The sequence below is a fragment of the Meles meles genome, chromosome 16 (assembly GCF_922984935.1).
Source record: "Meles meles chromosome 16, mMelMel3.1 paternal haplotype, whole genome shotgun sequence".
In the NCBI taxonomy this organism is placed as follows: Eukaryota; Metazoa; Chordata; class Mammalia; order Carnivora; family Mustelidae; genus Meles; species Meles meles.
The window spans coordinates 57,392,322-57,414,669 of record NC_060081.1 but is presented as its reverse complement, the minus strand read 5'-3'; the positions used below and the strand labels follow the sequence as shown (position 1 = coordinate 57,414,669).

General features: G+C 50.2%; 1 protein-coding gene across 5 annotated transcripts in view; it reads right to left on the bottom strand.

The window, feature by feature from the left end:
• The window catches only part of DNMT3B (DNA methyltransferase 3 beta), a 41,166-nt gene that overhangs the window by 4,645 nt on the left and 14,173 nt on the right, over positions 1–22,348 (bottom strand). For 3 of the 5 annotated variants that reach the window (XM_045981783.1, XM_045981785.1, XM_045981787.1), the window contains exons 2-19: positions 20,362–20,524; positions 19,353–19,414; positions 17,064–17,171; positions 15,851–15,976; positions 14,973–15,182; positions 13,910–14,068; positions 11,360–11,467; positions 10,326–10,470; positions 8,196–8,321; positions 8,005–8,049; positions 6,621–6,700; positions 6,181–6,293; positions 5,600–5,783; positions 4,919–5,003; positions 3,765–3,910; positions 3,230–3,320; positions 2,789–2,937; positions 2,027–2,112 (exon numbers count right to left, since the gene is read on the bottom strand). In XM_045981783.1, the coding sequence (XP_045837739.1) occupies positions 2,027–2,112; positions 2,789–2,937; positions 3,230–3,320; positions 3,765–3,910; positions 4,919–5,003; positions 5,600–5,783; positions 6,181–6,293; positions 6,621–6,700; positions 8,005–8,049; positions 8,196–8,321; positions 10,326–10,470; positions 11,360–11,467; positions 13,910–14,068; positions 14,973–15,182; positions 15,851–15,976; positions 17,064–17,171; positions 19,353–19,414; positions 20,362–20,518 (2,180 nt within the window). In that variant the 5' untranslated portion in view covers positions 20,519–20,524. The remainder of the gene's footprint in view (positions 1–2,026; positions 2,113–2,788; positions 2,938–3,229; positions 3,321–3,764; positions 3,911–4,918; positions 5,004–5,599; positions 5,784–6,180; positions 6,294–6,620; positions 6,701–8,004; positions 8,050–8,195; positions 8,322–10,325; positions 10,471–11,359; positions 11,468–13,909; positions 14,069–14,972; positions 15,183–15,850; positions 15,977–17,063; positions 17,172–19,352; positions 19,415–20,361; positions 20,525–22,348) is intronic. The other 2 variants (XM_045981784.1, XM_045981786.1) reach the window with 1 other exon arrangement.

Here is a 22,348-nt window from a genome sequence, read left to right as displayed (position 1 = left end):
TTGAAACCTGCAAATGCAGAGAGGCAGACAGATGCCTGAGAAGGCAAAGGGCTAGAACTTGAGTGGTTAAGCGTTCCAGAGAAAAGTCAGCAAAGAGTCTGAATGTACTGAGATGACGACACCACAGCAACCCCTGCGTAAGGAACTTCAAGGCCAAAGGGAAATCAGATTAAGAACTAATGATGCCCAAAACAGAGGCCACCCAAACCATTCCCCTAGATTCTGTCAGATTTTCCTGACCTTACCTTCTAGACTAAAGCCTGCCTACCCCCAATCTTGACTCTTCCATGAACCCAAAGGAGCTGGGAGACAGCACAGCCCTAAGTGCCCTGACTGTAGGACTGAGATCTATACAACCTAGGCACTGGGTCAGACAGCCGTATTTGGGTCTGTGACCCAGTGGTGGTTGGGTCACCCATCCTCCAGCCTGCAGGGCCCAGCTATAGCCACTAATAACTCAGGCAGAATGCTCTGGAGGCTCTGCAGACGACTTTCATCGGATACTCTACAATCAAAACATCAGCAAATCCTGTTACTCCTACCCTGACATTACCTACAATCTGATCCCTCCTGCTAAGTTCCACAGAACTCATGAGCTGCCAAGCCTCCAGAGACCCACGCTTGCATTGTGCTGAGTATGAATGTATGTATGGTGCTTTCTGGGGTCCTCCTCTCAAAATCCACCCTTACTGGTCTCTCCTCTTCTTGCCCTCATCTTGCTGTTGTCTATCCTCCTATGAGCAATTACCATGAACCTGAGATACATCTCTCACCTACTTAAATGGCTCATGTATTCCCATGCAAAGACTCTCAAGTGCCACACCATTTGGCCCATACTCAAGTCCTCTCCCTTATTGTCCCAGCCACTCTGGGCCACTCTGCAACACCATTCTCTGGGCTGTTCTTCCACTTCGCTGTTCACCATCGCCCCTTTCCCTATTCCTTCTGCTGGAATGTTCATTCTTCCCTCAAACAACTGCATGGCTCCGTTCCTTCCCTTAAAGGCCCTACCAGAATAAGTAGCCTCCCCATTGATTCCTCCAATACCCCCCCTTCAGCCAGGACCATGAAATGTACTGTCTTTGCTACCCATCCACCATTAGCATGTCAACTCCATCAGAGCCAAGACTGACATCTAATGTGTTCAGCACTAAGCTGGCAGGACGTACAGCAATGCCTGGCACAGCGGGAGAGCTCGACTGCGTTTGAAGTCGATGCGATGAAGAGGGCTTCATCCCGACATGAACATTTTCCATTTCACTGGCTAATTAGCCAAATAAAAATGCAACATACCCAACAGAAATCCTACTATCTATTCTAGCAACTTCTCCCCTCTGTTCACACTTTGCTAAATGCCTGAAAGTTATTATGCTTCCAGCACTTTCTTCTAAAGGAAAAAAAATTTTAAGCTTAACTCGCAATTTGCAAATCTTGGATGTCATATTACCATCATATTTTCTATCTTAATTAGCAGGCTGCTCCCCTGGAAACCACATGGAGGAGATAATGAATCTCCAGCAAGGCCACTTACTCTGTGGCTTTCAACATGAAAAGACTAAAAGTTGGGAAAAGCTCTTGGTTAAGGAAATCCAAGGGGACAGGTTATCTCAGCTCTGCCACTGGTTTGGTTGCCATGGGGCTCGCCACCAGGGCTCACTTCGTCTAACCATGGACTTGCATTTTCCAATACGATAGTAACTGAAGAGGTAGGATACGGAAGCATCAGCACTCAGTCCGTGCTGTTTCAGCACCAGGCCCTTTTAAGAACCTGTGCCATAGGCAGAGTGGGAATAAGTCAGGAGACTAATCCCAGCCTCAGATTTCTAGGCTGGTGCCACGCTTCCCAAAAAGGCTTCAAACATGGCACCAGGGACTGGTCTGAATCCTAGGTGGGGGCATTTCTCGGCAGTGCTTTCTAGAAGGCTTGAATGGGTCTCTGAGTCACAAGAGTTCACAGTTCGGGGTCTCACATCATTAGTTATACTTAACTTGGCTGTTACCTGTCCCACCTTGAGCCCCTTGTTACCTGTTCATTCCCGGCAGGTTGCCCCAGAAGTAGCGGGCCCTGTGAGCAGCAGACACTTTGATGGCATCAATCATCACTGGGTTACACTGCAGAGAGAGAGGGAGACAGCCGCTGGCAGCCCATATCAGAACTCATGGGGAAGCCAGCTGGAGTGGGGTCTGACCTGGGTAGGTGACAGCCCCCTCCCCCACCACCCCAGCTATAGAAGCAGCACGGTTCCTGCCAGCCAGCAGACAGACCAATTGCCCATCAAGAACTCTGGCAGGAAAGGCAGCTCAAAATTGGCATCTGCCAAGCTGGGGGTTCCTGGCTGCTTCTGCCACGTTCACAAAGCGTGAGGAAACTGGCCAGTTCTATAACCTCTCCTCCAGAATGTAGGCGGCAGAGTTTTGAATAAAATGAAGTGTATAAAAAGCACTTACTATAATGCTTGATGATAATGTTTCATAATGAAGCGACTGTAGCCCCTAAAGTAGCAGTTCTTAGAACAGGGATGAGAAAAAACTCCCTGGAGTAAACAAGTTTAGTCAAATCTCCTGAGGCCCTCCCACAAGTAGATGATGTCATCATCTGACTTCAGGGGGTCTGGGTGAGGTTAGAGATCAAGTATTTTTGAAATCACCCAGATGACTCTGTTCATTTTTTATTTTGCCGTGTCCCCTCCTAAGAACCCAGGATCACTCCCGAGAGCAGAAAACACCCAACCAATCCCCAATGCCAACAGGGTGTTCCCTCCATGTTGTCTCAACAATCCGCCCTCACCTCCAGGAAACGAGAGATGTCCCTCTTGTCGCCAACCTTCATGGCTACCACATTCTCAAACATCCAGAAGAAGGGCCGGTCGTCTCCCTCCTTGGGGCGTGTGTAGTTCAGCAGGTGGTAGAACTCAAAGAAGAGGCGGCCTGTGCCCTCTAAGCCACAAAAGATGGCAGAGGCAGGTTCAAATTCCTCAGCCCACCCATCCATGCAGACACCAGTGGGTTCCCAGTGATTGCCTGACTACAGCCAACACCATACAGTCCCCTTCTACCTGCACTCCTCTGGAAGCACTAAGGACACAGGAATCAGCAGGACAGTAATTTATTACTATACTATCTCTGAGGAGAGGACATACAACATACGTAAAGTTGCCAGACAAACAGTTCCTCCCGAGACCAGTCCTTCTCAGCACTCAGTGACAGAGGGTCTTTTAGGGATGCTCACCATACAGGCCTTTCCTAGCAGGGTTCACATTGGAGAGATCATTGCATGGGCTTCCACCAATCACCAAGTCAAAGGGGCCCCATTCTTCAATCTGTGAGAGAAAAATAGTCACTCTCAGTGGGGGGTGAGGATGAGAAAACCCTAGCTTTTTCTAGGGTGCGGGGCTGGCTCAGTTGGTGGAGCACACAACTCTCAATCTCAGGGTTATGGGTTCAATATCTGTGTTTGGTGTGAACCCTCTGCAAAGAACACTCACTCCTAGAATCTCATTTCTTCAGTCAAGTCTCCCAAATCCACTTCTCACCCAAGACAACCCAATGCCCCAGATTTCCAAAGATCTAAATCATTCTGAATGATTTGCCAACTTGTGGGTCTTGGCACCACAGCTCGATGCAATCCCTGGTTTGCTCTTCTACCAGGGCCCTGGGCCCTGGGAAGAGCACCATGTGGGCATGAGGATGTGTGAGGCTGACAGCATGGAGGAGGAGAAGGGGTGGGTAGGGCAGATCCCAACAGGGGTGCAGGCTGCCCTCACATTTTTCTTCGTGATGTTCCTGACGTCATTCACATATTTGATGTTGCCCTCATGCTTCACAGTTCCAACAGCAATGGATTCTTCACACACCTCAGAGGCGACGTACTTCTCCACTTTGATGCCCAGTTCTTTGAGGACCAAGTACCCTACAGAGTGTCAGGGGACAGGAAGTGCATCAGGGTTGTCCCCCGGGCACCCTCCCTCCAGTGATTCTAAACCATCTCCAGCAAGGACACGATGGTCCCCGAGGAAACCCACGTGGATGCCACAGAGACCGCACACTGGCTACACCAGGCTCCCAGGATGGTTACTTTCATGAAGAAAATACATAGTAAGTGGCACAGCCCACCGCAGGACCTACTGAAATGGACAGGCACATAGCCGGGGCCACAGAACCTACCACCTAGCACAGTCAAACACAGACACACAGACAGGAATCTGAACCAAAACCATGTTTAGAAAACAACCTCAAGGCCTGGTGGCAGAGCCAAGGCCCAGTTCCACTAGGCGTGATCTGCGCCAATACAGATGTCTTGAAGACCCAAAAAGAGTTGACCTGGGGGAGTCATTGAAAGCTGTCAATGATTAAAGATTCTTGACACCAAAGTACACACATTAAGTACAAATGATGCAAACAGCTCATTTCTACCGCTGCCTGCTCTGGGCATAGAGAGGTTCCTGACAATACATCATAGGGCAACTTTTGGGATTCAATGAGTTTGATCAGACAAGTCCCCCAATCGCTTCTCGGCCTTTTGGCTAAGATCAAGTGCAGACAAGTCCCCCAGAGGCAGCATGCGTGCTGGCCATGCTTCCTTGGGCCCAGGGCAAGCTGAGGGAAGTGGGAGGGAACCGAGAGAGGAGGTATCAGGACCGGCCCAATTCAGCTCCAACAGATGTAACCTTATGGAGCGGGAAAATCATTTTCTAAGATACCTGCACATAATAAATAATGCCAACATAACTAAGATACACCTGCCCTTAAAGAGGCCTAAAGGAGGCCCGGTAGGTGAAATGGTAGAGAGGTTTGAGGAGAGAAACAAGGAGCCCAAGGTTTTCTCAAAGTGACCAACAGGTCATCCTAGGGGTCTTTCTTGGCACTGATGACAGACACCTGGAGCAGGTGAGCATCCCTAGGTAAACTCCAAACTCACCTGTTGCAATTCCATCAAACAGGGACAAGACTCGAATGGGCCGCCTTCGGGCTGCGGGAATCGCAGGGTATAACTTGGGGGCTTCCTGCCAGGTTAAAGAAGGAGGTCATGGAAGTCATGGTGGTGGGGGTGAGACTCAGCCTCTGGGAGGGCAGGGCTGACCTTCCTCTGAGTCACAAACCCTGTGGCTCTGCAACTTCCTAGCTGGGATCCCCTGGAGAGCTCTGGGCCTGAATGGCCATCCTTCCCTCAGACGTGGACATAGACTACGACTTTGATACAGAGGCACACACACAAAAACACGATGCCCTACACAGGATGACCAGGAGCCTCCCTCTGAGAAATGCAGGCAGGAGCCCAGGAAAATCCACTCCCACCATGATTTCAGTGTTAGGTCTCAGGCTCCCCTTCCCTCTTCAGCTCCGCTAAGACTAAGGCGTGGTTAGTTCTGTAACCACTTCTTCAGCAGGCCCAGGAACATCCATATAGTGAGAGGGCGTGAAGGAGGGGAGCAGGAACACTGGCGAAGTCTGACAGCTGGACAGGGGACCAGGTCTGCAGCTCTCAGATGCTCATCAGTACAAGGGATCTTTCCCATTAACTCTTGCCAACAGACTTGCAGAGTGCTTCAGACCCCTGAAGCTCTGGGGGTGGGTGGTGCGGGTGTTCCATGTGGCTTACGTATTCAAGCCCTGGGTCGCTGGTGAAGAAGGCCTGCAGGCGCACGTTCCAGTCCTTGCGGCGTCGCAGGACACCGTGACAGCGCTGCGGGAGGCACATGAAGCAGCTCCACGGCTCCTGCAGCTTGGCGTCCTCCGCGGTGCCTGTGCCTACCAGCACCTCTAAGCACTCCACGCAGAAGCACCTGCGCCCGCCAGGAATTGAGGAGGACACCCCTGTCAGCAGGCAGCTCCCCTGCCGCCCCCCACAGGCCCCCTGAAGATGGCAACAGGCAGCCTGGAACCTTCTTGGGCCCCTTGTGCTCTTCCCTACGTCGGGAATCAGGCTCCATCAACCTGTCCCTTGAGGAACAATGCGTGTACCCACAGGCTGGTGCACAGAAAAGATCCGCGGCGCACCCCAAGTCCACCCACCTCCAGGAGGCCTTCCCCACCCTCAGGGACCACCACTCTTCAGCCCAGCCGTGCACCCCAGGTCTACGTCAAGGACACAAGGACCATGGCCTTGAGGACCCCTTGCCAGGGCCCAGCCATCTCGTCAGGGATGCCTTGGGGCTGCAAGCCCGGCCCCACCCTGCTCACCGGCAGCAGCTCGTGTTGCTACAGAGCAGCAGCTCGCGGCCCTCACAGCACACCGTGCAATAGGACTGGTAGCCATCGTCGTCGTACATGTAGAAGAGCTCAAGGAAGCGGTCCTGGCAGCCAGAGAGAAGTGCCTGTGAGACTGGGAGCCAAGGACCTCCAGGAACTCCAAGACATCCAGGCCCTGCTTGTTTGTTGGCTGAGGCCCCAGCACGCAGCCACAGAACAGATCACAGGGTGGCTCTGGCGCCCCTTTCCAGGGCCGCCAGCTGGGGTGGTGCAAGCCCCTGCAGGAAGGCCTTGCTGCTGCAGCAGCCAGCCCTTGGGAGGGGACAGCTTCACTAGGGCCTTCCCTATGGCGACACATAGGTGCTTTTTCCTGGGAAGTACAGCAGAGCTGAGGGAAGGGGCTGGAAAGCCCAGAGCCAGGCTACACTTACCCGGCACGTCTGGCAGAGCCCCCCCTCAAAGAGAGGATGGAAGGACACGGGGTTTTTCCGACCACAGGACAGACAGCTATCTGCAGGAAAGACAGGGATGCAGCTGGCAGCACTTACAGCCAACACCAGGGCTGAAGCCTTGAGCCTAACTCTGAACAGTTACTTCAAGTGAGCAAAATCACAGGGGTTCCTCATGCTCTGTTCCTTTCAGCAATGCTTCAAAGCTGCCAGCCTTGTCCCAGACATGGGGAGAGGCAAAACAGGAGCCCCAAGCAGGAGGTCCCAAACACAGGCAGAGGTCTGGGCATGTTGGAAGACCTGGGGCAGGACTCAGAGCCAAGGCCATGCCAGCACAGGGACTTGCTTGGGAGGGCCTGGTATAAAACTCTTTGAGACTCTTTAAAGACAAACCTGGGAAATTTATGGTGAGGCCAATTTGCTTTTGTCTTCGTTAGTTGCCTACAACCATCCCCACACAGAGCCATAGGTGCAACCACTGGTCATGTGGGCAGGGCCATTACGATGCCGGGGACCTGGGTGCTTGGGGGGTAGAGTTGGGTTAAGCATGCGACTCTTGGTTTTGGCTTAGACAGTCATCTCTGGGTTAGGGGATCAAGCCATGCCCTGGGCTCTGCTCTCAGCAGAGTCTGCTTGAGATTCCTACCACCTATCTCTGGCTCTCTAAAATAAATAAATCTTAAAAAAAAAAATGCCTCAGACCAAGAATCCCTAGCCAGGCAGCACAGACAGGTGATGAGTCTTGAGGAATGGAAGGATTACGTGTCAAAGTTTCCAGAATCAAAAGGAGGAACTGCTCCAAATCTGAGCATTCCCCGGGGTGTTCTGGATCAGGAGCTGTGTTGTTTTCCTACCCAGAGCTGAGATAACCACTCAATAAATATTTGTTAACAAAAGGACATTCAGTCTAAGGATGCAAGGGAGAGTCCATTTGTTCTCACACATTCTGAATTCCGTTTGATACATTCTGGGCAGTGTTTCAATTCCAGTGGCTAATTCCCAGCCAGGACAAACAGACCAGAGTTGGCTTGAGAGAGTGACCGTGGTGAAGTCTGTGTCTGCCTTGCACCTCAAAGCCTGCTCCAGTTCTTGTCTGGGAATACAATACCCAAGATGCCATAGGTTTCAGGTTTGGGGCTCTCTGGGCCAAACTACCCCAACCCCACTGCCTTTGTCACGCACAGGAGCAGAATCAGGTAATGCATTCTATTAAATGCAGCAACAAAGATGAGCCCACCCCAACCCGAGGCCAAGGCACAGCGCTGGCTTAGACTCCAGCAGGGCAGGCAAGCAGGCTAAGGCTAAGGTCAATCCTGAGCACTACCCAGGGCATGAAGGGGAGACCACCAAGGCAAGAACCCCTTACCTTCCAGGTTACTCTTGTTGTTGCTAACATCCAAAGCCATTTGTTCTGTTGAGAAAAGAGATGTGGCACGGAGTCAAGGAACTGCTTCCTCCATCAGCCAGGCACGCAGCCCTGCTGAATGGCCCTTCCTGACATCCACCCAACCGCAAGTGAGATCGACCCCACCAGCCTCCTCACTGGCCCATGGTCACCTCGGCTCTGGTCCTCTTCTCCTCGGTCCTTGCCATTATTGTAGCAGTTGGTCTTTAGGCGTTTGGGTGGGGGGCAGTAGTCAGAGGCAGCAGAGTCGTCAGCTGTGCGTCTTCTGGTCTTGTTCTCTGTGAAAGGTAAGGAGATGGCAGCCAGGGCAGTGGTACAGGGGGGATCAGGGGACTGGGACAGAACCATGCCATGCCTGGGTGACCACCGACATCTGGGACATGACATGGGTCCATGCTGCATGTCCTACAGCCCCTCTTGTGGGCAACTTGGATGAAAACAGAATTCAGAATTCCTCGCTATGTTTTTATAGGGGTTTAAACAGCAATGGGTGCCAGATCCATCATAAGGAAAATGAGACCCAGCTTCATCTCTGATGTCAGCACAGAGTAACAGCCGCATGTACTGACTCAGCACTAGATATGACTTGTGTACCTGAGTGACTCCATTTCACCTTTAATCTGGAAATACAATAAAAAAACCAGAAGTGGAGCCAATCAACTGGTTCATTGGGAACTTGGGCCATCTATAAAAATGTACCATCTAATATTTCTAATGAAAGCAGCATAAAAATTGAGTGATCCTAAGGCGTCATAATAATAGATTTTGAAAACTGCTCAAAAAATTTTACCTCTAATTTTGTACAGATTGTTAGAAATAGTAAAATGCTGGAAATACTGGATTTATATTAATTTCACCCTTTTTTGGTACTTTTTTCCAATGTTGCTACTAGACAAAAGTCTATTATGCGGCCACTGTTTACATATTTCTGTAAGTTCCCATTACATTTTCATTCAGTCTATAAATACCACCTATGAGGAACATGGTTAAAGGAAATTATGTAGCCATTAGAAAATCATAAGGACCCTTTAGTGACAAAATTACATTTGACAGTGCATACACTATTAGAATTGCAAAACAAAGGGAAAGCAGGAATCCAACTAGTGTACAGAAAAAGCTGGAAGGATGTGCGCACCCAACGTTAACCTGGAGGGCAGTTGTGAGGAGGGTTGGAGTGAAGGGGTGGGTGAGGGCTCAGGTTGACTTTTTTAACAGATTGGATCTTTCCCGGTGACCACTGTATATGCAAGAAATGGAAAGAAAGTACAGAGGAAACAGTGCATAGTCAAAATATGGGAAGGTTATACCGTATTTCCTTGACTCTAAGTTCCCACTGCCTGCACGACGCACCTTCGACTTATTAACCACTTATTTATGGGGGGGAGGGAAACAAAACAAAACAGAAAATACTATGTTAAATGTATGGATTTTTTAAAAAATATTTTACTTATTTGGCAGACAGAAATCACAAGTAGGCAGAGAGGCAGGCACAGAGAGAGGGGGAGGCAGGCTCCTTGTGGAGCAGAGAGCCCAATGCGGGGCTCAATCCCATGACATTGGGATCATAACCTGAGCCGAAGGCAGAGGCTTTAACCCACTGAGCCACCCAGGCGCCCCTAAATGTATGGATTTTTAAGACAAATTCTGGATTTCAGGCATCTGGGATTTCTGGAGTGACATCTTTCATTAGAGGAAATATGGTACTGGTTAAACCCTTAGGATGGGAGATACCTCTTTCTGAATGGAGGTGGCTTACGGGGTTGGGGTGGGGTGGGAACAGGGGTTAACACTTCCATGTTTTCTCCAGTGAACACAGCTTATTAATTTTTCCTTTAAAAAAAAAAGGCACCAGGGTGCCTGGGTGGCTCAGTAGGTTGGGCCCCTGCCTTTGGCTCGGGTCATGGCCTCAGGGCCCCACATCGAGGAGCATGCGTCTCTCTGCCTGCCTCTCTGCCTACTTGTGAGCTCTGTTGAATAAATAAATAGAATCTTAAAATTTCAAAAAAAAAGGCACCAATGAAGATTCCATCTTGGCCTTGTATTTACTCAAGTTTTCAGAGTAGATTCAACCCAATTACATGTACTTGACCTTCATCAGGAAAATTAACCAAGGAAGCTGAAAAAGGCTGGGCTGTTTGCTTTCCCAGCTTCCCTGGGGGTTCACAGGGTGACAGAGGCCCAGGGCTGACAGGAGGGTAGGTGGCAGCAGGGGGTGACTGCATCTCCCAAGAGGGTCCCCACCAGCAGTGGACAGTGGGTGCTGCCCAGGGACCCAGTCCCACCTGGTTGCTTGTTGTTTGGTTTGAGGCCCTCGATCCCAGTGGGTTTAAAGCCCCCGTGGGCCCACTCTAACATGGGCTTCAGCTGGTCCTCCAAAGAGTCTCCTGGATTGCTGGGGAAAGTTTTGCCAGCCCGCACCCTGGCTTTCTGTGGAGATAAAGAGGCTCTGATGAACAGGCGGGGTGGGTCCTAGCCAGGCCACACCCAGGGACTCCCCCAGCTGGGGCCTGCATTCCTCTTCACACTGGTCCCTTTCATATCCCAGCAGCTGTCCGGAGCTGTGGTATGTGACAGGGAGGAGGGGCCTGTGTAGGGAGACAGGCAGGAGGCCATGGAGGGGGAATTAAGTCTCTCTGTATAGATACCAAACATGATCTCTCCCCCATAGAGCCATGAGTGCTCAGTTCCCTCTCAAAGGGCAGAGGATCGGCAATAGGAGAAGTACCAGCCAGCATGTCTCACCATCTGTAAGTTTCAGATTTCTGGTTTTATTTCCCCAACTAATGAAGCTGGGGAAGCCTCAAGTATTAAGTCTTATTTCAGAGACACCAAAGTTTTACATGTCTAATTAAGCACAGAGACAGGCTCATGAATGCTGGACCAAGGCCACGGACCATTACATTTCCAAATCAAGGCAGCGGGAGTGAATGACAGGCCTGAGGACAAGGAGAGGAAGCAGCTGGCCTCAGCTGCTCTCCAGTCTTGACCTCCAACCACACCACTCAAAGGAAGGAGGCTTTAAGGCTCTGGAAAAGCTTATTGGAAGATAGGAATATTGTCTCCTGCCTCTGAGGGTTCCTCTTCACTCCGTTAGCGAGCATGGAAGCTGGCGGTAGTGCTGGGAACTCATGGGAAGTCTCATATCCCTTCCTTTCCTTCCTAGTCAATGGGCTCCTGTCATGTTTGCATATACTTCCTCCTTGATGGCTCTGTCCCCTGCTACCACTGGGCACACTGGGGCCTGAGGTGGCTTTCTAGAAGTCTCTCACTTTACCTGTTTTCAGAGTCAGGCCCTCACCACCCACTACCATGTTACCTCCAATGCATGATACATGGCCTTCCTGTAGGAGACCAGCTTATTGAAGGTCGCCAGGTTGAAGTGCTGGCTGAACAGCCCCAGGGCCACTAGCTTATCTGCAGACACCTAGAAGAGAAAGCCATCATCAACATCCATGTACAGCCTGGGTCTGGAGTGTCCTGTGTCTCTCCCAGTTTTATTCCTGCAGATCAAGCTATAGACTAGAAAGAAGACAAAAGCAGAAAACAAACAGCATAGCCTCTAACATACCCTATAGCCAGAGGCATGGCGAATACGACACTCCAAGTGGGAGAAAGTAGGATTCTCCAAAGGAATACGATCCAACGCCCCCTTTATATGTATATATTCTAAGATCCACAGACCCACAGGGTCGTTGGTATGGGCCCCCTCAGTCTTGACGTTCACCGTGGATGCCCCAACATTGGTGCATTTGCACGTGTTCTTTCCTTCTTCCAGAGCATGACAAACAGCTATGATATAGGCTTTTATTAACAGAATTGATTTAATGCACGTATTTTGAGAACAGTGCTTGGCACAGAGTGAGCAGTTTTTAGTTACTGTGATTTGTTGCTATGTGCCTTCACTGGGGCTAAATATCCCTAGTCCACAAGGCTCACACCCTGAGTCCCATGACTGTGCACAAACACATTACATTGAAACTGGTGTTCGGGGACACTGATCAGCCCTGAAAACCATGTGACCTTTCCTTCCCCAGAGGGCTTGTTCATTCCCATGCCAACCTCTGTTCTGCATCTCTCACGTTGACCTCCAACAAGGGGCTGTTGCCACCATTTATAAGAACCTAGGGATCAGGGGTGCCTGGGTGGCTCAGTGGGTTAAGTCGCTGCCTGCGGCTCAGGTCATGATCTCAGGGTCCTGGGATTGAGCCCTGCATCAGGCTCTCTGCTTAGCGGGGAGCCTGCTTCCCTCTCTCTACATGCCTGCCTCTCTGCCTGCTTGTGATCACTGTCAAATAAATAAAACCTTAAAAATAAAGCCTAAAAAAAAAAAAGAACCTAGGGATCAGCGAGGTCGTACATAGGAATGCAGGTGCTGTTCTGAGTGCTAAACTGCTCTAGTGTGTAGCCCAAGCAATGCTATACTATTATACTAGCAGCCACACAAGTCATCCTATTAGCATCAGACCCTGTCTTGCAAAGTTCATTATAGGTCTCATTGGGCCAAAGCAATTACAAACAATCCATGTATCTCTTCATTTCACAGAACTCATGGCCCGCATCCCTGCAGTTAGATGCTTCAGAGAGAGCCAAGGCCTAAGACATTTGTCATCCTGCTCCCTCTGCTGGCCAGGCAAAGTATCTATATGCGTTCTACCGGCCAGGGAAGACTCCATGCGCTCTGGGAGTGTCAGTGTGTTTACAGCAAATCCAAATCATGCTGGAAAAAGAACCTCAGTTTGAGGTTCCTGAATCCCACAAATGCACTGGGATGGTTCTCTATACCCACATCTGCCTCCATCCCAACCCAGTTTGCTACTGTTCCTCATTAAACCTCTGGATATGAAGGTGGGACTGACATTTCGCAAAGAGACCATCACAGGCCAAGTACTGCCTGCACTGTTCTCATCACAACCCGAGACCTCAGAATGTGCCTTTGACAAGGTTTAAGGAAACTGCCAGATTCATGTCCAACAAACAAAGCTCTTGCCTCACAGACTTTCATCAAGAAGGAACTTAAAATGGTTAACAAAACAAAACAAACCCCCCACAAAGTTGAGGAAGGACACCTGGGTGGTGAGGTCGGTTACACATCTGACTCTTGGTTTCAGCTCAGCTCTTGTCTCCCCAACCCCCACCTTCCCTCCCAAATAAATAAATCTTTAAAGAAAGAAGCTTAATACCAATAATCAACCAAGCCTGAAATCAGTACTCTGTGATACTGCTAGGCCCACTTCTCCTCCCATGCCCCTCCCCACACCTCTCAGAACAGACCACCTTCCTGTCTCTTCCAGGCTTCTGAAAAGAAAATCTTTTTTTTAATTTTTTTTAAAGATTTTATTTATTTATTTGACAGAGATCACAAGTAGGCAGAGAGGCAGGCAGAGAGAAGTGGAAGCAGGCTCCCTGCTGAGCAGAGAGCCCGATGCAGAGCTCGATCTCTGGACCCTGAAATTGTGACCTGAGCTGAAGGCAGAGGCTTTAAACCACTGAGCCACCCACGCGCCCCTCAAAAGAAAATCTTTGAGTGTCTTCCCAGGAATCCATCCTAGTGACTCTGCCTTGAGAAATAAACAAAAACCAACAGAGCACAAGTGGCCCCAACTGGCTTCAGAATTCTTTCCAGCTCTTCATCTCCTGTTAAGTGTAGACAGACTAAGCTCTGGGTCCAAGAGACCCTATATGTCTTTTAGGTCAGTTAACAGGAAGTTTTTGTCCTTCCTAGACCCAAGGAGTCCAAGAGCCTCACCCATCTGAAGGCGGCAGTCACAAGCCAAGCATCTTAAAAAGTCAAGTATACAAGGAAATAAAGGAAACTAAGGAAATGGGTCTGTGGCCCACGAGAGCCTGCCTGCCTGACCTGACTCACCTCAGAGAACTTGCCATCACCAAACCACTGGACCCACCGCATGCCGGACATGGCCTGGCGCTTGGAAGTGGCCTTCCATGACACCACCATGGCAGGCCACCAGGAGAAGCCCTTGATCTTTCCCCACACGAGATCCCCTATCCCGAACTCCTTCCCATCCTGGAAAAAAAAAAAACCACATGAAGGAATCCCAATGAGACACATCACTTGGGCCAAGGAAAAACCCTGTCCACCCCACTAACCCCAAAGGCCACTGCCCCAGGGTCCAACTTGGAGCATTACTTTGAAAAATTAAGAAATGTGAGTGAGAACACCTTGAATATATATGTAAGGGGTCAGTTTGGTTTTTTGACAGGAACGTGGGATTTATTAAAATTTGTGAAATTTCACCTTTAAGATTTAACCTCCTATTTGGGAATCAAAGATGTCACAGGAAAGTAAGACTAGAGTTAAGTCACCACAATCACCTGGGTTTTTCTACCATGGGTCAAACAGGCTATTCCAAAGGCATTAAAAAGCAAATTGTGGACATTTGCACACGAAAAGCTTAACCATGAAATGTGAAATGCCCATGAAAAAAGTGATTCAAACAGACCTACAATCTGATAAACATAGGAAACAAGACTTCTCTGCAACAGATGTCCACACACAGTATGAACCCTGCATGGAGTGAACCACCCCACCAGTTAATCATGGACAATACATAAGACAGATTACAGAATACAGGGGACCACAGACCTGAGAGAGACGACTCCAGCTCCTAATAAACTAGGCTAAAACTGTACGTAAAACACGAACAGAATCACACCATGTTACATATACAAGCAAGGCATGTGTATTTGATGGTACAAATAGGACATTCAGAAATTCATTCATCAGGTGCTTGAATTACTACTGGCAGAACAGCAGGATAAAGGAGACATTGCATGTGGAAAATCTGTAGGCTAAAGAAATTCAAACATTACAACAGTCATGAACCCCCCACACACACACACAAAAGGTAGTGAATAACCCTGCTGGGTAAGCGTGTTCTTCCCTATCATTTAGCCCATCCTTGTGGTACCTGATACTCAGCGCTGTCGGCATCTCTAGCCTCCAGATCCACCTGTGGGGACTCAGGGCCATCCTGCTGGCTGTCCTGGGCCAGCCGGGCGTAGGGGGTACTGCTGCTCTGGGGCACCACGTCATCATCCGTGAGGTCAATGGTGAGGTAGGGGCTGGCTGGGGACGGCCATGGCGTGCCTGCCAAGGATACTGTCCGCCGCCTCAGGGACTGTGGACAGAAGGACACGGAACTTGGGCCACAGCAAACCAGGTAGGTGGCCAGAGACCAGCGGAACCCCAGCTGCTTCCCAAATGAGCAGAAACAGTGAAGACGTAAGTTGAAGGGAACAGAGACCACCAAGGACGGTTTTCCAGGAACCATTACTCCTCAAGTGGTGAGAAAAAAACCTCCTTCAGCAGAGAGACAGAATTAAGGACAAAGGCAGAATAATGATGAGGGATGCTGACAGCCTGTGGGAGCCAAGCTGAGAGAGGGCCGCTGGTTTCCTCAAATGCTTACTGTGTGCCCAGCCTTGCACCAGGAGTGGAGAATTGCTGTAACCACTGGGGTTGCCTCAAGACAGTCAAAGATGATACCAGGGAGACAAAACAGTTCTAGAGTAAGGAGTATCAAGCTCATTCCCGAGGAGGAGCAAGAACCCTGTCAGTAGGGGAATTTGCACATTCCCACCCTAGGTCCATGCAGGATCAGGCCAGGAAAGAAGTCATCAGGCTTAAGAGAAGCTTACCCGGCAACCAGGAAAGAAAGGAAAGGCAAGACCCTGAAAAGGTGGTAAGAGTGAAGAACGGATGTAGGTTACACACCAGCCACTCTGGGTGACCCAGTGAGAGGCAGATCTTCCCCTTAGAGAGACTGGGGTTATCTGGGGAACCAACCCTGGTAGCTGAAAACTCCATGGGGGACTCATCCACGTGATTGCGGCCCTGCCGGCCTCGGGTGGAACGTGGGGAGGGCCGGGGCCGCTCCCGGCTGGAGGCACTGGTGTTATTTCGAGTTCGGACCTGGAAGCAAGAGAGGATAAGCACGAGGCCGCTGGTGACTATAGTTCCGGACAGGGGGCCACGAGGACCCGACTGGAAAGGTCACCTCGCATCAACAGAAGTGAACGAGGTGGTTAAGCTAGGAAAGAGTTCTGGACTAGCCACGTTCCCTCCTTCCCTGAAACTCCTGTTAGTGGGAGAGGGGGGGTAGGGTGTCCCCAGGCCTGCCAGCAGGCCGCAGCAAATCCCAGGCTGCCCAGCCAAGACAGCAGGCAACTGCAGATTGAATGAAGACTAAAATCCAAACCAAACACTTTCCCCCCAAAAGCGTTGGAGTAACTTGTTGCCTTCTTCAGGAAGGTCCTGGAACATCAAGAGGAAAGCCCTTGGCATAAACTTGCAACATCTCTATTCAAACCCTACACATGAGAATGACTGTTTATGGGACACCTAGCTGGCTCAGGCAGGCTGACTCCACTTTTCCGCTCAGTCCTGGGATTAAGCCCCATACCAGGCTCCACATTCAACAGGGAGTCAGTCTGCTTCAGGATTCTCTCTCCCTCTGCCCCCCCAACCCCGTTTGCTCACTCACTCTCTCTAAAATCAATCAATCCTAAAAATAAAATTTTGAAGATTCTTAAAAAGAATTACTGTTTAACTTTGGTTGGTAAGTTACTAGAATCTTCTCTTGTCTGTAAGAAGAGCATGACATACATCGAATGCTGGGTGAGATTATAAGCTAGACCTACAGTGGTCACCAAGTGCTCCCCCACCCCCACTCTCCAACAGGATGGGTGACCATTAGCAAAGACTGCCTTTCTTCACACTGTAAGTCACAGAATCTACTTGCAGAAAGAACTCCCAAAGGCAATCACCGGTTGAGCCATCCAGCTACAAACTATCTCTCTTGGGCACTTAAAGCCAGAAGTGCCCAAAGAGCTGAAAACCTGCCCTGTGAAAGCAAGCGTTTTCAAAGATAGTTCGCAAACCTTGCTGTCACTTCCCAATTTCTAATCTCTAAACCTCTGAGGAGAAAGGAGGATCCAAGACAGGTTTCTTCCATGCAGGCCTACATGTGGCCGGAAGGGCTGAGGGGCGGTCGACTTACAGCTGGGCTCTCAGACCGCGTCCTGGTTTCTCGGAAGAGTTTGGGCATCACCGGGGTGTCAGAGCCATCTCCGTCTTCCCCCTCGCCATCTCCGTCACCTGTCAGATCCTTTAGAAATGAAGGATTAGGAATGGTAACGGTCATTAAAAGGTCACATAACTAAAACACTGTAAAAATGAAGAGTCCATCATTTTGGCCCAAGTGACCTCAAAGTATTTTCAACTATCACATTTTGTTCAAAAAATCCTTTACAAGGGCTTGCCATGGGTGGGTATCACAAACTCAAAACATGACAGAAAAATAAAATCCCAAAAAAGTGAAATCCCAAGATAGGGAATGAAAGCAATATGCGTCATCAGGACTCCTGTCCGTTACCACCACCCACCCCCTCGGGAGATGGATTCGGCTGCGCCCCACTGGGAGAGTTGATCAGCCTGCACAACTGAGTGTCTGCAAGATCGGAAGGTTCAAGAAAGATGTTTCTTGATACCACGACCAGGAAGAAAGGGCACCAATTCTGTCAAGTCACGAAGAACCCCTAGTGTGCGTCCCATCCCTAGAGCAAAACCCAAAACCCGGGCACGGAAACTGGACAGCTTGTGAGTAGCCCCAGGCCCAGATCCCGAGTTAAGAACTGGATTTTTCACACGCCAATCTTGTGGCCTTGACTGAGTCCATTCCTCTTTAAAACTCTAACAGTAATTCCCTTGTAGCACAACAGAGTGATAATGGGAATGGAAGGATGAAAGCCTTGCCCAAGGCCAGGCTCAGAGGAAATGCTCAGACAGGAGGTTCCATTCCCACTACTGGTTAACAGTCCACCCGAACTCAGATGGTTGTCTGGACCACATGGTCCCAAATATCCACAGCTCTTCCTCTAACCATCTGTGTCCCCACTGGTTGCTCTCCAGCAAAACAGAAGCTGTGCAAATGTGAATTTTTATTTGTCTGTAAATTTGTCCCCAGCGCGTGACACTGGTTCTTCAAAAAAAAGAACCAGTAACCCACGTGAAAAAACTCTACTATGATTAATAAGAACACAGGAGGCAGAAATGATGTCAGGAATAAAAAAACATGATGATGGGGTACCTGGGTGGCTCAGTCATTAAGCCTCTGCCTTTGGCTCAAGTCACAGTCCCAGGGTCCTGGGATCAAGTCCGCCAGGATCCCTGCTTGGCGGGAAGCCTGCTTCTCTCTCTCCCACTCCCCCGTGCTTGTATACCCTCTCTCACCATCTCTGTCAAGTAAATGAAATCTTTAAAAACATTATGAAAAACCCCAACTTGGAAAAAAACTCAGCACCAGAAGCTTTGCGGCAAGTATTCAAAGATCTTGCAAGGACTGTTTAAAATCCCCTACAACAAGCCCAGCAAGTTCTTTCCATCTTGGGAAAAAAAAAAAAAAAAAACAACTTCCCATGAGGCCACATAACCCTGATTACCAAAACCATTCTGATAAAATCATACACCCATTTTATTCATGAAATGCTAAAGTAAATCAAATTCAAAACACACCATAACCGGGAGCCTGGGTGGCTCAGTGGTTTAAGTGACTACCTTCAGCTCAGGTCATGATCCCAGAGTCCTGGGATGGAGTCCCGTACAGGGCTCCCTGCTCCATGGGGAGTTTCTCTCTCTGACCTTCTCCCCCTCATGCTCTCTGTGTCTCTCTCTCAAATAAGTAAGTAAAATCTTTAGAAAAATAAACCAAACACCACAACCAAGTTGGGCTCACTCCAGGAAAGAATGGTTTACTACATTAGAAATTTATCAATGTGGGGCGCCTGGGTGGCTCAGTGGTTTAGGCCACTGCCTTCGGCTCAGGTCATGATCTCAGGGTCCTGGGATCGAGTCCCGCATCGGGCTCTCTGCTCGGCAGGGAGCCTGCTTCCCTCTCACTCTCTCTACTCGCCTCTCTGCCTACTTGTGATCTCTCTGTCAAATAAATAAATAAAATCTTTAAAAAAAAAAAAAAAAGAAATTTATCAATGTAACTAATCATCCATTGAGAAAAAGATTATTTCCAAAAATATGCTCAATAAGCACTTATTGAAAAAAATTTGTAATTTAGTAAAATAAATGTTTATGATTTTAATAAAGACTTGGCACTTAACAAAAATTGCCATCATTCATGAGGTTGTTCGAAGGCCTCTGTGTGCTTAGGAGTGTTGGAAATTCATCATTTAACAAATATATTGGGTTCAAGTTTGGAGGAGCCTCCAAGTTCCCATTTAATGCAAGCTCAAGGAATTCCCCTGGAACCCTGGAGAAAGAACAGTAGAGCGTATACCTGAGTGTAACTTAGCAGACTGGAGACCTCTCTCTTTGACAGCCGGGAGCTTGATCTGCGACCTGGAATAAAGAACCAGAGTCCGTTTGGAGGAAGGGACAGGCTCCCTAGCTGGGGAGCAGCCGCGTCTTCCCTTGCTGACCTGCTGTGCTGTCACTGGCGTCTCCTCTCTTAAACCCACTGGCATCCTCGGGGGTTAACCCCTAGCCCCTCAGGATCTGTGGACCGTCAAATGTATTCATAAAGCAACAGGGCACAGAGCCAGGCACATAATATGACTGAAAACAATACTGGAGGTACTCGTGAGGGAAGGCATCAAATTCCTTCCAGAACTGTGGCCACCAAACTACAATTAATGAACAATCGAATGCCTGGCGTATCAGTCACATTTCAAGTGCTCACATGTGGTTAGTGGCTATTATAGCGAACAATGCAGAAAACAGAACACTTTCACCCTCACACAGAAGTTCTATTGGACAGCACAGCTCCGGGGGATTTCAACAGCAGGATGGGACAATACAGGGTTTTCCGAATCAGCTGGGTCAGAAAATCTCAGTAGGGAGGACCCCAGGTGATGTGATCCAGAACTGTGCAGGGGAGGGGTGGGTAAGGGAAGGAAGGGAAAGGAAGCAAGTCTCAGACCCTCCCCACTAGAGTGTCATCTTCCCACATAATCACAATCCCAGCTACAGGGGAGAAGGGTCCCACTGCAAAAGGGCCAAAGATCCCAGCCTATGCTGCAAGCACCCCAGCCATGGCTGGGAAAGACGGGGTTCATCATCACTTTGGAGTTACCTCCCCAGTGACCCAGCTGAAGTAGGGGTGGGGGGGACGGGGAAGGGCCCAAGGGCAGGGATGAGAAGTGGGCTTCCTTCCCCAGGAGGTGGTGGAGCCTATCAGAGACAAGACCCTCTCCCCACAACCTGCCCTAAGCCCACTCGGAGGCTCACGTCCCAGCTGCTCTCTGCAGTGCCTGTCCCACACCCCTCCTCCCCACTGGCCCGGCCACCTCTGATCTCCGGGGTGCTGATAGCCTCCAGGATGGGGGGTGAGGGCGCATCCTTGGAGTCAGAAGACTGGTCGCTGCAGCCCCCATTAGTGATGATGGAGTCTTCCCTCCCGCTGGCGTCCTCCTCTCTGTTGAGTTGTCTGGTGTCTCCCTTCATTGTTTCCTGCAGGAGGGCCAGAATGGGCAGGGTAGCAGGGAAGCAAGGGCACAAGGGGGCAGCACACCCCAAACCTCCCTATGTCTTCAGGCCAACAGAGGCCCCTTGACATATTCTCCGGGTGATACTCCTGCCCAAAGACCCCACCCAGACTGCCCCCCAGAACCTGCCCCCCTCACCAAACTCGGAGGCTCAGGACGTGGTTCCATGTGGCCAGGCGGCCCGAAGGCTCAGATACCAGCACCCAGGACAGAGGAGGGGGCTGGGCTGTGGTCTGAGGCTTAGGCTGTTCTGTGCAATTAGCCGGCCACTTCAAACAATGCCATTTAGGACCCGCCTGCCCCTGCCTGCCTGCCGCCAGCCTTGGTCCCCTTTACCCCCGGCCCCCTCTCCCTGCCCAGCCTCCGCAGGGCCTCAGGAAGCCAGTGCATTATTTTCCCTCCTGACCCCTTTGTTTGCTCTCTCCTTTCCCCTCAATCTCCAGGTCCTCTTCCCACCCGCCCCCTCCTCCCCCACAGAACAGCTTCTCTCCTCTCCATGGCAGCACAAGCCCCGCCCCACCCCAACCTCAGGGGCCCATTGGTCTGCTGGCCTGTCGCTCACTCCCCTCCTCCCTCACCAGCTGGGGCTCAGAGTCCCAAGTTCCCAAGAAGGGAAAGGATGGAGGAACACAGGCAAAGACTGGGGCAGTTAACAAGGGGAATGCTCCCTACCTGCTCCAGCCTCGCCCCACCTCTGGGCTGTCTCCCCACTGCTGCCCCTCCTGGTAACTGTATCATCTCTGGGCTATTTGGCTAAGACCACCAGGTCAGGCCAGGTCTTCACTGATGGGTTCAAGGGCCCCGTGACCTTTGACCTGGCCTGCAACATATGTTGGCTGCAAGAACCCACACTTTTCATTTACTCCTCCTCAAAAATGTGATCATAGGCGCATTTTATAGAAAAAGAAAACTGACACACATACCAGGTTAGTCTCCCAGGTCAAGAATCACATCCAAGAGGTGAGGCAAAGGTAAAAATGGAGTAGGTACAGGGTAAGGCCCCCAGATTCTCATCCCTTAGTTTCCCCCAAACTGCTCCAGAGCTACCTGGCACCACACCCTACTGTTCCGGGAAAAAAGCTTTCCCAGTGAAGAGCTGCTTATCAGCACTGAGCACTCCCAGCCCTATGCCCCATCTTGGGGACTCACCACACGGTAACAGATGACCCGCACTAGCGTCCCAGGGTACCTTCTAGAAGAATCGTCAAGGCCACAGGGTTGCAGACTGCCGTGGTGATATGGCACCACGTCCACCAGGGGGCGATGTGGGGCTCTGTCTGAATTGCACTGCTGCGCCCCCAAGTGGATATGTGATGTCACCTGGGGTCCCAATTCCATCCTCTGCACCTGTCCCTCACCCAGGCCTGGTGCCCTATTTCCCAGAAGACCCAGGGACCAGCCTGGGAGATGGTAAGAGCTACAAAATCTCAGGCATGGCCCTATACCTATGTCAACACCAACATTTCCAAAAGATCCCTGTGTGATTATATACAAGTTAAAAGAGCACTTTGCTGGTTCTAAATGCATTCTTATCCATAGCACAGTGTGGTCTTCACCCCCACATGGCCCAGGGTGTGCAGGGTCACACTTCCTGGTCTGTTTTCTCTCAATACATGTTAAGGAATCTCACCAACCCCCAGGGAAAAGAGGAAAGCGGCTGCTTCTCAGCCCTTTTCACTGGCAAGCCCTGACCCGGAAGAACACGCTGGCTGACCTATGGCCAGATCCTGTGAGGTGAAGCAGCCAAAATCCCAGGAAAACTGCTTGAGTGTGGTTCAAAGTAATAATT